Source organism: Balaenoptera borealis (assembly GCF_965194805.1).
Source record: "Balaenoptera borealis genome assembly, chromosome: 2".
In the NCBI taxonomy this organism is placed as follows: Eukaryota; Metazoa; Chordata; class Mammalia; order Artiodactyla; family Balaenopteridae; genus Balaenoptera; species Balaenoptera borealis.
The window spans coordinates 129,892,618-129,905,664 of NC_138867.1; the positions used below are offsets into that span (position 1 = coordinate 129,892,618).

The following is a 13,047-nucleotide window of genomic DNA, read 5'->3' on the forward strand; positions in this document are numbered from 1 at the left end:
ATGTTCCGTTCCACAATGAGAGTTCCACCCACCGTGTTCCATGTTCTGCTCCACAATGGGTGTTCCATCCACCATGTTCCATGTTCCGTTCCACAATGAGAATTCCATCCACCTTGTTTGTTGCATGTTCCGTTCCACAATGAGAGTACCACCCGCGGTGTTCTATTTTGCGTTCCACAATGAGAGTTCCACCAGCCATGTTCCATTTTTCGTTTCACGATGAGAGTTCCACCCGCCGTGTTCCATGTTCCATTCCACAATGAGAGTACCACACGCCATCTTCCATATTGCATTGCACAATGCGATTTCCACCCTTCCTGTTCCATGTTCCATTCCACAATGAGAGTTCCACCCGCCGTGTTCCATGTTCTGTTCCACAATGGGTGTTCCATCCACCATGTTCCATGTTTCGTTCCACAATGAGAATTCCATCCACCGTGTTTGTTGTATGTTCCGTTCCACAATAGGAGTTCCATCTGGCGTGTGTGTTCCATATTCCGTTCCACAATGAGAGTTCCATCTGTCGTGTTCCATGTTCCATTCCACAATGAGAGTTCCATCCGCCGTGTGTGTTCCATGTTAGTTTCCACAATGATTGTTTCATCCGCCATGTTCAATGTTCCTTTCTACAATGAGAGTTCCATCCGCCATGTTCCATGTTCCGTTCCACAGTGAGAGTTCCATCCTCCGTGTGTGTTCCATGTTCCGTTCCACAATGAGAGTTCCATCCTACGTGTGTGTTCCATGTTCCGTCCGACAGTGAGAGTTCCATTCGCCGTGTGTGTTCCATGTTGCTTTCCACAATGCGAGTTCCATCTGCCGTGTTCCATGTTCCGTTCCACAATGAGAGTTCCATTCTCCGTGTGTGTTCCATGTTCCATTCCACAATGAGAGTTCCCTCCGTTGTGTTCCATGTTCCGTTCCACAATGAGAGTTCAATTCTCCGTGTGTGTTCCATGTTCCATTCTGCAATGAGAGTTCCCTCCGTTGTGTTCCATGTTCCGTCCCACAGTGAGAGTTCCATCCTCCGTGTGTGTTCCATGTTCCATTCCACAATGGGAGTTCCACCCGCCGTGTCCATGTTCCGTTCTAATATAGGATTTCCACCCGCCGAGTTGCATGTTCCGTTCTATTATAGGAAATTCACCCAGCTTGTTTCATGTTCCCTTCCATAATGAGAGTTCCACCCGCCGTGTTCCATGTTTCCTTCCAAAATGAGAGTTCCACCCGCCGTTTTCCATATTGCATTGCACAATGAGAGTTCCACCCGCCGTTTTCCGTGTTCCATTTCACAATGAGAGTTCCATCCACCGTGTTCCTTGTTTCCTTCCATAATGGGGGTTCCACCCGCCGTTTCCCATGTTCCGTTCTATTATGGGAGTTCCACCCCCTGTGTTCCATGTTGCGTGCCACAATTAGAGTTCCCCCTGCCATGTTCCATGTTTCGTTCCACAATGAGAGTTCCACCCGCCGTGTTCCATGTTCCGTTCCATAATGAGAATTCCATCCACCGTGTTTGTTGCATGTTCCGTTCCACAATGAGAGTACCACCCGCGGTGTTCCATTTTGCGTTCCACAATGAGAGTTCCACCAGCCATGTTCCATTTTCCGTTCCACAATGAGAATTCCACCCGCCGTGTTCCATGTTCCGTTCCACAATGAGAGTTCCACCAGCCATGTTCCATGTTCTGTTCCACAATGGGAGTTCCACCTGCCATGTTCCATGTTCTGTTCCAGAATGGGAGTTCCATCTGCTGTGTTCCAGGTTCTTTTTCGCAATGGGAGTTCCATCCGCCGTGTTCCATGTTCCATTCCACAATGGGAGTTCCACCCGCCGTGTCCATGTTCCGTTCTAATATGGGATTTCCACCTGCCGAGTTGCATGTTCCGTTCTATTATAGGAAATTCACCCAGCTTGTTTCATGTTCCCTTCCACAATGAGAGTTCCACCCGCTGTGTTCCATGTTTCCTTCCAAAATGAGAGTTCCACCCGCCATGTTCCATGTTCTGTTCCACAATGAGGGTTCCACCCACAGTGTTCCGTGTTCTGTTACACAAAGTGGGTTCCAAACGCCGTGTGTGTTCCATGTTGTGTTCCACAATGAGAGTTACATCTGCCGTGTGTGTTCCATTTCTCATTCCACAATGAGAGTTCCATCCGCCTTGTGTGTTGCATGTTCCATTCCACAATGAGAGTTCCATCCGCCTTGTGTGTTGCATGTTCCATTCCACAATGAGAGTTCCATTGGCCATATTCCATGTTCCGTTCCACAATGGGAGTTCCATCCGCTGTGTTCTATATTTCATTTCCCAATAGGAGTTCCGTCTGCTGTGTTCCATGTTCTGTTCCATAATGGGAGTTCCATGCGCCGTGGCCACGTTCCGTTCTATTATGGGATTTTCACCCGCCGTGTTGCATGATCCATTCTAGTACAGGAAATTCACCCAGCTTATTCCATGTGCCGTTCCAGAATGAGAATTCCACCCGCCGTGTTCCAAGTTCCGTTCCACAATGAGAGTTCCACCCGTCGTGTTCCATGTTGCATTCCACAATGAGAGTTCCACCCACCGTGTTTCATGTTCCGTTCCACAATGAGAGTACCACCTGCCGTGTTGCATATTGCGTTGCACAATGAGAGTTCCACCCGCCGTGTTCCATGTTCTATTTCACAATGAGAGTTCCACCTGCCGTGTTCCATGTTGCGTGCCACAATTAGAGTTCCCCCCGCCATGTTCCAAGTTTCGTTCCACAATGAGAGTTCCAGCCACCGTGTTCCATGTTCCGTTCCACAATGAGAGTTCCACCCACCGTGTTCCATGTTCTGCTCCACAATGGGTGTTCCATCCACCATGTTCCATGTTCCGTTCCACAATGAGAATTCCATCCACCATGTTTGTTGCATGTTCCGTTCCACAATGAGAGTATCACCCGCGGTGTTCTATTTTGCGTTCCACAATGAGAGTTCCACCAGCCATGTTCCATTTTTCGTTTCACGATGAGAGTTTCACCCGCCGTGTTCCATGTTCCGTTCCACAATGAGAGTACCACACGCCATCTTCCATATTGCATTGCACAATGCGATTTCCACCCTTCGTGTTCCATGTTCCATTCCACAATGAGAGTTCCACCCGCCGTGTTCCATGTTCTGTTCCACAATGGGTGTTCCATCCACCATGTTCCATGTTTCGTTCCACAATGAGAATTCGATCCACCGTGTTTGTTGTATGTTCCGTTCCACAATAGGAGTTCCATCTGGCGTGTGTGTTCCATATTCCGTTCCACAATGAGAGTTCCATCTGTCGTGTTCCATGTTCCATTCCACAATGAGAGTTCCATCCGCCGTGTGTGTTCCATGTTAGTTTCCACAATGATTGTTTCATCCGCCATGTTCAATGTTCCTTTCCACAATGAGAGTTCCATCCGCCATGTTCCATGTTCCGTTCCACAGTGAGAGTTCCATCCTCTGTGTGTGTTCCATGTTCCGTTCCACAATGAGAGTTCCATCCTACGTGTGTGTTCCATGTTCCATCCCACAGTGAGATTTCCATTCGCCGTGTGTGTTCCATGTTGCTTTCCACAATGCGAGTTCCATCTGCCGTGTTCCATGTTCCGTTCCACAATGAGAGTTCCATTCTCCGTGTGTGTCCCATGTTCCATTCCGCAATGAGAGTTCCCTCCGTTGTGTTCCATGTTCCGTTCCACAATGAGAGTTCAATTCTCCGTGTGTGTTCCATGTTCCATTCCGCAATGAGAGTTCCCTCCGTTGTGTTCCATGTTCCGTCCCACAGTGAGAGTTCCATCCTCCGTGTGTGTTCCATGTTCCATTCCACAATGGGAGTTCCACCCGCCGTGTCCATGTTCCGTTCTAATATGGGATTTCCACCCGCCGAGTTGCATGTTCCGTTCTATTATAGGAAATTCACCCAGCTTGTTTCATGTTCCCTTCCACAATGAGAGTTCCACCCGCCGTGTTCCATGTTTCCTTCCAAAATGAGAGTTCCACCCGCCGTGTTCCATATTGCATTGCACAATGAGAGTTCCACCCGCCGTTTTCCGTGTTCCATTTCACAATGAGAGTTCCATCCACCGTGTTCCTTGTTTCCTTCCATAATGGGAGTTCCACCCGCCGTTTCCCATGTTCCGTTCTATTATGGGAGTTCCACCCCCCGTGTTCCATGTTGCGTGCCACAATTAGAGTTCCCCCTGCCATGTTCCATGTTTCGTTCCACAATGAGAGTTCCACCCGCCGTGTTCCATGTTCCGTTCCATAATGAGAATTCCATCCACCGTGTTTGTTGCATGTTCCGTTCCACAATGAGAGTACCACCCGCGGTGTTCCATTTTGCGTTCCACAATGAGAGTTCCACCAGCCATGTTCCATTTTCCGTTCCACAATGAGAATTCCACCCGCCGTGTTCCATGTTCCGTTCCACAATGAGAGTTCCACCAGCCATGTTCCATGTTCTGTTCCACAATGGGAGTTCCACCCGCCATGTTCCATGTTCCGTTCCAGAATGGGAGTTCCATCTGCTGTGTTCCAGGTTCTTTTTCACAATGGGAGTTCCATCCGCCGTGTTCCATGTTCCATTCCACAATGGGAGTTCCACCCGCCGTGTCCATGTTCCGTTCTAATATGGGATTTCCACCTGCCGAGTTGCATGTTCCGTTCTATTATAGGAAATTCACCCAGCTTGTTTCATGTTCCCTTCCACAATGAGAGTTCCACCCGCTGTGTTCCATGTTTCCTTCCAAAATGAGAGTTCCACCCGCCATGTTCCATGTTCTGTTCCACAATGAGGGTTCCACCCACAGTGTTCTGTGTTCTGTTACACAAAGTGGGTTCCAAATGCCGTGTGTGTTCCATGTTGTGTTCCACAATGAGAGTTACATCTGCCGTGTGTGTTCCATTTCTCATTCCACAATGAGAGTTCCATCCGCCTTGTGTGTTGCATGTTCCATTCCACAATGAGAGTTCCATTGGCCATATTCCATGTTCCGTTCCACAATGGGAGTTCCATCCACTGTGTTCCATGTTCCGTTCCGCAATGGGCGTTCCATCTGTCGTGTTCCATGATTTGTTCCACAATGGGAGTGCCACCCGCCGTATTCCATGTCCCATTCCACAATGAGAGTACCACCCGCAGTGTTCCATGTTCCGTTCCACAATGAGAGTTCCACCTGCCATGTTCCATGTTCCGTTCCACAATGAGAGTTCCACCCACCGTGTTGCATGTTCCGTTCCACAATGAGAGGACCACCTGCCGTGTTCCATATTGCATTGCACAATGCGAGTTCCACCCGCCGTGTTCCATGTTCCATTTCACAATGAGAGTTCCACCCGCCGTGATCCATGTTCCGTTCCACAATGAGAGTACCACCCGCCGTGTTCCATATTGCATTGCACAATGCGAGTTCCACCCTTCGTGTTCCATGTTCCTATTCCACAATGAGAGTTCCACCCGCCGTGTTCCATGTTCTGCTCCACAATGGGTGTTCCATCCACCATGTTCCATGTTTCGTTCCACAATGAGAATTCCATCCACCGTGTTTGTTGCATGTTCTGTTCCACAATAGGAGTTCCGTCTGGCGTGTGTGTTCCATATTCCGTTCCACAATGAGAGTTCCATCTGTCGTGTTCCATGTTCCGTTCCACAATGAGAGTTCCATCCGCCGTGTGTGTTCCATGTTAGTTTCCACAATGATTGTTTCATCCGCCATGTTCAATGTTCCTTTCCATAATGAGAGTTCCATCCGCCATGTTCCATGTTCCGTTCCACAATGAGAGTTCCATCCGCCGTGTGTATTCCATGTTCCGTCCCACAGTGAGAGTTCCATCCGCCGTGTGTGCTCCATGTTGCTTTCCACAATGCGAGTTCCATCTGCCGTGTTCCATGTTCCGCTCCACAATGCGAGTTCCATCTGCCGTGTTCCATGTTCCGTTCCACAATGAGAGTTCCATTCTCCGTGTGTGTTCCATGTTCCGTTCCACAATGAGAGTTCCCTCCGTTGTGTTCCATGTTCCGTCCCACAATGAGAGGTCCATCCTCCGTTTGTGTTTCATGTTCCATTCCACAATGGGAGTTCCACCCGCCGTGTCCATGTTCCGTTCTAATATGGGATTTCTACCCGCCGAGTTGCATGTTCCGTTCTATTATAGGAAATTCACCCAACTTGTTTCATGTTCCCTTCCACAATGAGAGTTCCACCCGCCGTGTCCATGTTCCATTCCACAATGAGGGTTTCACCCACAGTGTTCCATGTTCCGTTACACAAAGTGGGTTCCAAACGCCGTGTGTGTTCCATGTTGTGTTCCACAATGAGAGTTACATCTGCCGTGTGTGTTCCATTTTTCATTCCACAATGAGAGTTCCATCCACCTTGTGTGTTCCATGTTCCATTCCACAATGAGAGTTCCATCTGCCGTATTCCATGTTCCGTTCCACAGTGGGAGTTCCATCCGCTGTGTTCCATGTTCCGTTCCGCAATGGGCGTTCCATCTGTCGTGTTCCAAGATTTGTTCCACAATGGGAGTGCCACCCGCCGTGTTCCATGTCCCGTTCCACAATGAGAGTACCACCCGCAGTGTTCCATGTTGCATTCCACAATGAGAGTTCCATCCGCCATGTTCCATGTTCAGTTCCACAATGAGAGTTCCACCCGCCATGTTCCATATTCCGTTCCACAATGAGAGTTCCACCCGCCGTGTTCCATGTTTCGTTCCACGATGAGAGTTCCACCCGACGTGTTCCGTGTTCCGTTCCACAATGAGAGTACCACCCTCCATGTTCCATATTGCGTTGCACAATGTGAGTTCCACCCTTCGTGTTCCATGTTCCATTCCACAATGAGAGTTCCACCCGCCGTGTTCCATGATCTGTTCCACAATGGGTGTTCCATCCACCATGTTCCATGTTCCGTTCCACAATGAGAATTCCATCCACTGTGTTTGTTGCATGTTCCGTTCCACAATAGGAGTTCCATCTGCCGTGTTCCATGTTCCGTTCCACAATGTGAGTTACATCTGCCGTGTGTGTTCCATATTCCATTCCACAATGAGAGTTCCATCTTTCGTGCTCCATGTTCCGTTCCACAATGAGAGTTCCATCCGCCGTGTGTGTTCCATGTTCCGTCCCACAGTGAGAGTTCCATCCGCCGTGTGTGTTCCATGTTGCTTTCCACAATGCGATTTCCATCCGCCGTGTGTGTTCCATGTTGCTTTCCACAGTGCGATTTCCATCTGCCGTGTTCCATGTTCCGTTCCACAATGAGAGTTCCCTCTGCTGTGTTCTATATTCCATTCCACAATGAGAGTTCCATCCGTCGTGTTCCATGTTGCGTTTCATAATGAGAGTTCCATCCTCCATGTTTGTTCCATGTTCCGTTCCACAATGAGAATTCCATCCGCCGTGTTTGTTCCATGTTCCGTTTCACAATGAGAGTTCCATCCCCCGTGTGCATGCTCCATTGCACAATGAGAGTTCCATCCGCCGTGTGTGTTTCATGTTCCGTTACTCCATGAGATTTCCATCTCCCATGTTCTATGTTCTGATCCACAATAAGAGTTCCATCTGCCATGTTCCATGTTCCGGTCCACTATTAGAGTTCCATCCGCTGTGTTCCATGTTGTGTTCCACTATGAGACTTCCATCCACCATGTTCCATGTTCTGTTCCACAATGAGAGTTCCACCCACCGTGTTCCATGTTCCATTCCACAATGAGAGTTCCACCTGCTGTGTTCCATGTTCCATTCCACAATGAGAGTTCCACCTGCCGTGTTCCATGTTCCATTCCACAATGAGAGTTCCACCTGCCGTGTTCCATTTTCCGTTCCACAATGAGAGTTCCCCTCACCGTGTTCCATGTTCCATTCCACAATGAGAGTTCCATCCGCTGTGTTCCATTATCCGTTGAACAATGAGAGTTCCTTCTCCCGTGTTCCATGTTCCGTTCCACAATGAGAGTTCCACCCGGCGTGTTCCATGTTCCGTTCCACAATGGGTGTTCCGTCCATTCTGTTCCATATTCCGTTCTCCAATAGCAGTTCCCTCTGCTGTGTTCCAAGTTCCGTTCCACAATGAGAGTTCCACCCGCCGTGTTCCATGTTCTGTTCTGCAATGAGAGTTCCACCTGCCGTGTTCAATGTACCGTTCTGGAAATAGAGTTCCATACGCCGTGTTTCATTTTCCATTCCACAATGAGAGTTCCACCTGCTGTGTTCCATGTTTCCTTCCAAAATGAGAGTTCCACCTGCCGTGTTCCATGTTCCGTTCCACAATGAGGGTTCCACCCACCATGTTCTGTGTTCCGTTACACAAAGAGGGTTCCATACGACGTGTGTGTTCCATGTTGTGTTCCACAATGAGAGTTACATCTGCCGTGTGTGTTCCATTTTCCATTCCACAATGAGAGTTCCATCTGCCTTGTGTGTTCCATGTTCCATTCCACAGTGAGAGTTCCATCGGTCGTATTCCATGTTCCGTTCTACAATGGGAGTTCCATCCACTGTGTTCCATGTCCCGTCCCGCAATGGGAGTTCCATCTGTTGTGTTCCATGATTTTTTCCACAATGGGAGTGCCACCCGCCGTGTTCCATGTCCCGTTCCACGATGAGAGTACCACCCGCCGTGTTCCATGTTCCGTTCCACCATGGGAGTTCCTGCCGTCATGTTCCATGTTCCGTTCCACAATGAGAGTTCCACCTGCCGTGTTCCATGTTCCTTTCCAGAATGGGAGTTCCACCTGCTGTGTTCCTTTTTCCGTTCCAGAATGGGAATGCCACCCGTCAATGTTCCACGTTCCGTTCCATAATGGGAGTTCCACTAGGCGTGTCCATGTTCTGTTCTATTATGGGATTTTCACCTGCTGTGTTTCATGTTTCGTTCTATTATAGGAAATTCACCCAGCTTTTCCATGTTCCGTTCCACAATGAGAATTCCACCCGCCGTGTTCCATGTTCCGTTCCATAATGTGAGTTCCACCCGCCGTGTTCCATGTTCCCTTCCACAATGAGAGTTTCACCCGCCGTGTTCCATGTTCTGTTCCACAATGAGAGTTCCACCCGCTGTGTTCCATGTTCCGTTCCACACTGAGAGTTCCACCTGCCATGTTCCATGTTCCGTTCCACAGTGGGAGTTCCACCCGCCGTGTTCCCTGTTTCCTTCCATAATGGGAGTTCCACCCGCCGTGTTCCATGTTCTGTTCTATTATGGGAGTTTCACCCGCCGTGTTCCATGTTCCGTTCTATCATGGGAGTTTCACCCACCTTGTTCCATATTCTGTTCCACAATGAGAATTCCACCTGCCTTGTTCCATGTCCGTTCCACAATGAGAGATCCACCCGCCGTTTTCCATGTTCCTTTCCACAATGAGAGTTCCACCCGCCATGTTCCATGTTCCGTTCAGCAATGAGTGTTTCACCCACCGTGTTGCATGTTCCGTTCCACAATGGGAGTTCCTCCTGCCGTGTTCCATGTTCTGTTCCACAGTGACAATTCCACCTGCCATGTTCCATGTTCCGTCCCGCAATGGGAGTTCCACCCGCCGTGTTCCATATTCTGTTGTATTTTGGGAGTTCCACCCACCGTGTTCCATGTTCTGTTTTATTATGGGAGTTTCACCCATCTTGTTCCATGTTCCGTTCCACAATGAGAGTTCCACCCACCGTGTTCCATGTTCCGTTCCGCAATGAGAGTTCCACCTGCCGTGTTCAATGTTCTGTTTTGGAAATAGAGTTCCACACGCCGTGTTTCATTTTCCATTCCACAATGAGAGTTCCACCCGCTGTGTTCCATGTTCTCTTCTACAATGAGAGTTCCACACGCCATGTTCCATGTTCTTGTCTACAATGAGACTTCCATCCGTCGTGTTCCATGTTCTGTTCCACAACGAGAGTTCCATCCGCTGTGTTCCATATTTCTTTCCACAATGATCGTTTCATCCGCCGTGTTCTATGTTCCTTTCCACAATGAGAGTTCCTTCGGCCGTGTTCCATGATCTGTTCTACAATGAGATTTCCATCTGCCTTGAGAGTTCCATGTTCCATCCACAATGAGAGTTACATCTGCCGTGTGAGTTCCATGTTCCGTTATATTATGGGAGTTCCACCCACCGTGTGCCATGTTCCGTTCTATTATGGGTGTTCCACCCACCGTGTTCCGTGTTCCGTTCCACAATGAGAGTTCCACCTATCGTGTTCCATGTTCCGTTCTACAATGAGAGTTCCCCTCGCCGTGTTCCATGTTCCATTCCACAAGGAGAGTACCACCCGCAGTGTTCCATGTTGCGTTCCACAATGAGAGTTCCATCCGCCATGTTCCATGTTCGTTTCCACAATGAGAGCTCCACCCGCCGTGTTCCATGTTCCGTTCCACAATAGGTGTTCCGTCCATTGTGTTCCATATTTCATTCCCCAATAGGAATTCCATCTGCTGTGTTCCATGTTCCGTTCCATACTGGGAGTTCCACCCGCCGTGGCCATGTTCCGTTCTATTATGGGATTTTCACCCGCCGTGTTGCATGATCTGTTCTAGTACAGGAAATTCACCCAGCTTGTTCCATGTTCCGTTCCAGAATGAGAATTCCACCCGCCGTGTTCCAAGTTACATTGCACAATGAGAGTTCCACCCACCGTGTTGCATGTTCTGTTCCACAATGAGAGTACCACCTGCCATGTTCCATATTGTGTTGCACAATGAGAGTTCTACCCGCTGTTTTTCATGCTTCATTTCACAATGAGAGTTCCACCCGCTGTGTTCCATGTTCCATTCTACAATGGGTGTTCCATCCGCCGTGTTCCATGTTTCCTTCCATAATGGGAGTTCCACCCACCGTTTTCCATGTTCCGTTCTATTATGGGAGTTCCACCCCCCGTGTTCCATGTTTCGTGCCACAATTAGACTTCCCCCCGCCGTGTTCCATGTTTCGTTCCACAATGAGAGTTCCACCCGCCGTGTTCCATGTTCCGTTCCACAATGAGAGTACCACCCGCTGTGTTCCATATTGCGTTGCACAATGCAAGTTCCACCCACTGTGTTCCATGTTCCATTCCACAATGAGAGTTCCACCCGCCATGTTCCATGTTCTGCTCCACAATGGGTGTTCCATCCGCCATGTTCCATGTTCCGTTTCACAATGAGAATTCCATCCACCGTGTTTGTTGCGTGTTCCATTCCACAATGAGAGTACCACCCGCAGTGTTCCATTTTGCGTTCCACAATGAGAGTTCCACCCGCCGTGTTCCATGTTCCATTCCACAATGAGAGTTCCACCTGCCGTGTTCCATGTTCCATTCCACAATGAGAGTTCCCCTCGCCGTGTTCCATGTTCCGTTCCACAATGAGAGTACCACCCGCAGTGTTCCATGTTGTATTCCAAAATGAGAGTTCCATCCGCCGTGTTCCATGTTTGGTTCCACAATGAGAGTTCCATCCCCCGTGTTCCATGTTCCGTTCCACAATGAGAGTTCCACCCGCAGTGTTCCATTTTCCGTTCCACAATGGGAGTTCCATCCGCCGTGTTCCATGTTTCCTTCCATAATGGGAATTCCACCTGCCGTTTTCCATGTTCTGTTCTATTATGGGAGGTCCACCCCCCGTGTTCCATGTTCCGTTCTATTATGGGAGTTTCACCCACCTTGTTCCACATTCCTTTCCACAATGAGAATTCCACCCACCTTGTTCCATGTTCCATTCCACAATGAGAGTTCCCCCCACCATGTTCCTTGTTCCGTTCCACAATGAGAGTTCCACCCGCCGTGTTCCATGTTCCATTCCACAGTGAGAGTTCCATCCGCCGTGTGTGTTCCATGTTAGTTTCCACAATCATTGTTTCATCCGCCATGTTCAATGTTCCTTTCCACAATGAGAGTTCCATCCGCCATGTTCCATGTTCCGTTCCACAATGAGAATTCCATCCGCCATGTGTGTTCCATTTTCCGTTCCCCAATGAGAGTTCCATCCGCCGTGTGTGTTCCATATTCCATTCCAAAATGAGAGTTCCAGCTGTCGTGTTCCATGTTCCATTCCACAATGAGAGTTCCATCCGCCATTTGTGTTCCATGTTAGTTTCCACAATGATTGTTTCATCCGCCATGTTCAATGTTCCTTTCCACAATGTGAGTTCCTTCCACCGTGTTTCATGTTCCATTCCACAATGAGAGTTCCATCTGCCATGTGTGTTCCATGTTCCGTTCCACAATGAGAGTTCCATCCGCCGTTTGTGTTCCATGTTAGTTTCCACAATGATTGTTTCATCCGCCATGTTCAATGTTCCTTTCCACAATGTGAGTTCCTTCCACCGTGTTTCATGTTCCATTCCACAATGAGAGTTCCATCTGCCATGTGTGTTCCATGTTCCGTTCCACAATGAGAGTTCCATCCGCCATGTGTGTTCCATGTTCCATTCCACAATGTGAGTTCCTTCCGCCATGTTCACTGTTCCTTTCCACAATGAGAGTTCCATCCACCGTATTCCATGCTCCATTCCACAATGAGAGTTCCATCTGCCGTGTGTGTGCCATGTTCCATTCCACAATGAGACTTCCATCCGCCGTGTGAGTTCCATATTCCGATCCAAAATGAGAGTGCCATCGGCCACGTTCCATTCCACTATGTGAGTTCCATCCGCCGTGTGTGTTCCATTTTGATTTCCACAATGAGAGTTCCATCTGCTGTGTTCCATGTTCCGTTCCAAAATGAGAGTTCCATCCACCGTGTGTGTTCTATGTTCTGTATCACAATGATAGTTCCATCCAGTCTGTTCCATGTTCCGTTCCACAATGAGAGCTCCATCCACCGTGTGTGTTCCACATTCCATTCCACGATAAGAGTTCCATCTGCCGTGTTCCATGTTCCGTTCCACAATTGGAGTTCCACCCGCTGTGTTCCATGTTCCGTTTTATCATGGGATTTCCAACCACTGTGTTCCATGTTCTGTTCTATATTGGGAGTTCCACCCGCTGTGTTCCATGTTCCGTTCCACAATGAGAGTTCCATCTGCCGTATGAGTTCCATGTTCCGATCCACAATGAGAGTGCCATCGGCCATGT

The 13,047-nt window shown here is 48.8% G+C and overlaps 1 protein-coding gene across 2 annotated transcripts; it reads right to left on the reverse strand.

Annotated features, from left to right (window-relative positions):
* Positions 1-4,221: 4,221 nt before the first annotated feature.
* On the reverse strand, positions 4,222-8,474 carry LOC309622865 (uncharacterized protein). 2 transcript variants are annotated; one of them, XR_014241165.1, is made up of 3 exons: positions 7,970-8,474; positions 6,247-6,982; positions 4,222-5,259 (listed from the first exon to the last, which is right to left on the reverse strand). XR_014241165.1 is itself a non-coding variant. In XM_082379152.1 (2 exons), the coding sequence occupies exons 1-2, from the start codon at positions 8,221-8,223 to the stop codon at positions 6,352-6,354; spliced, it is 885 nt and encodes a 294-aa protein (XP_082235278.1). In that variant the 5' UTR covers positions 8,224-8,474; the 3' UTR covers positions 6,222-6,351. The 2 variants fall into 2 exon arrangements, 1 of the variants encoding a protein (XP_082235278.1); XM_082379152.1 differs by lacking the exon at positions 4,222-5,259 and having other exon boundaries at positions 6,222-6,982.
* Between the last annotated feature and the right edge of the window lie 4,573 nt (positions 8,475-13,047).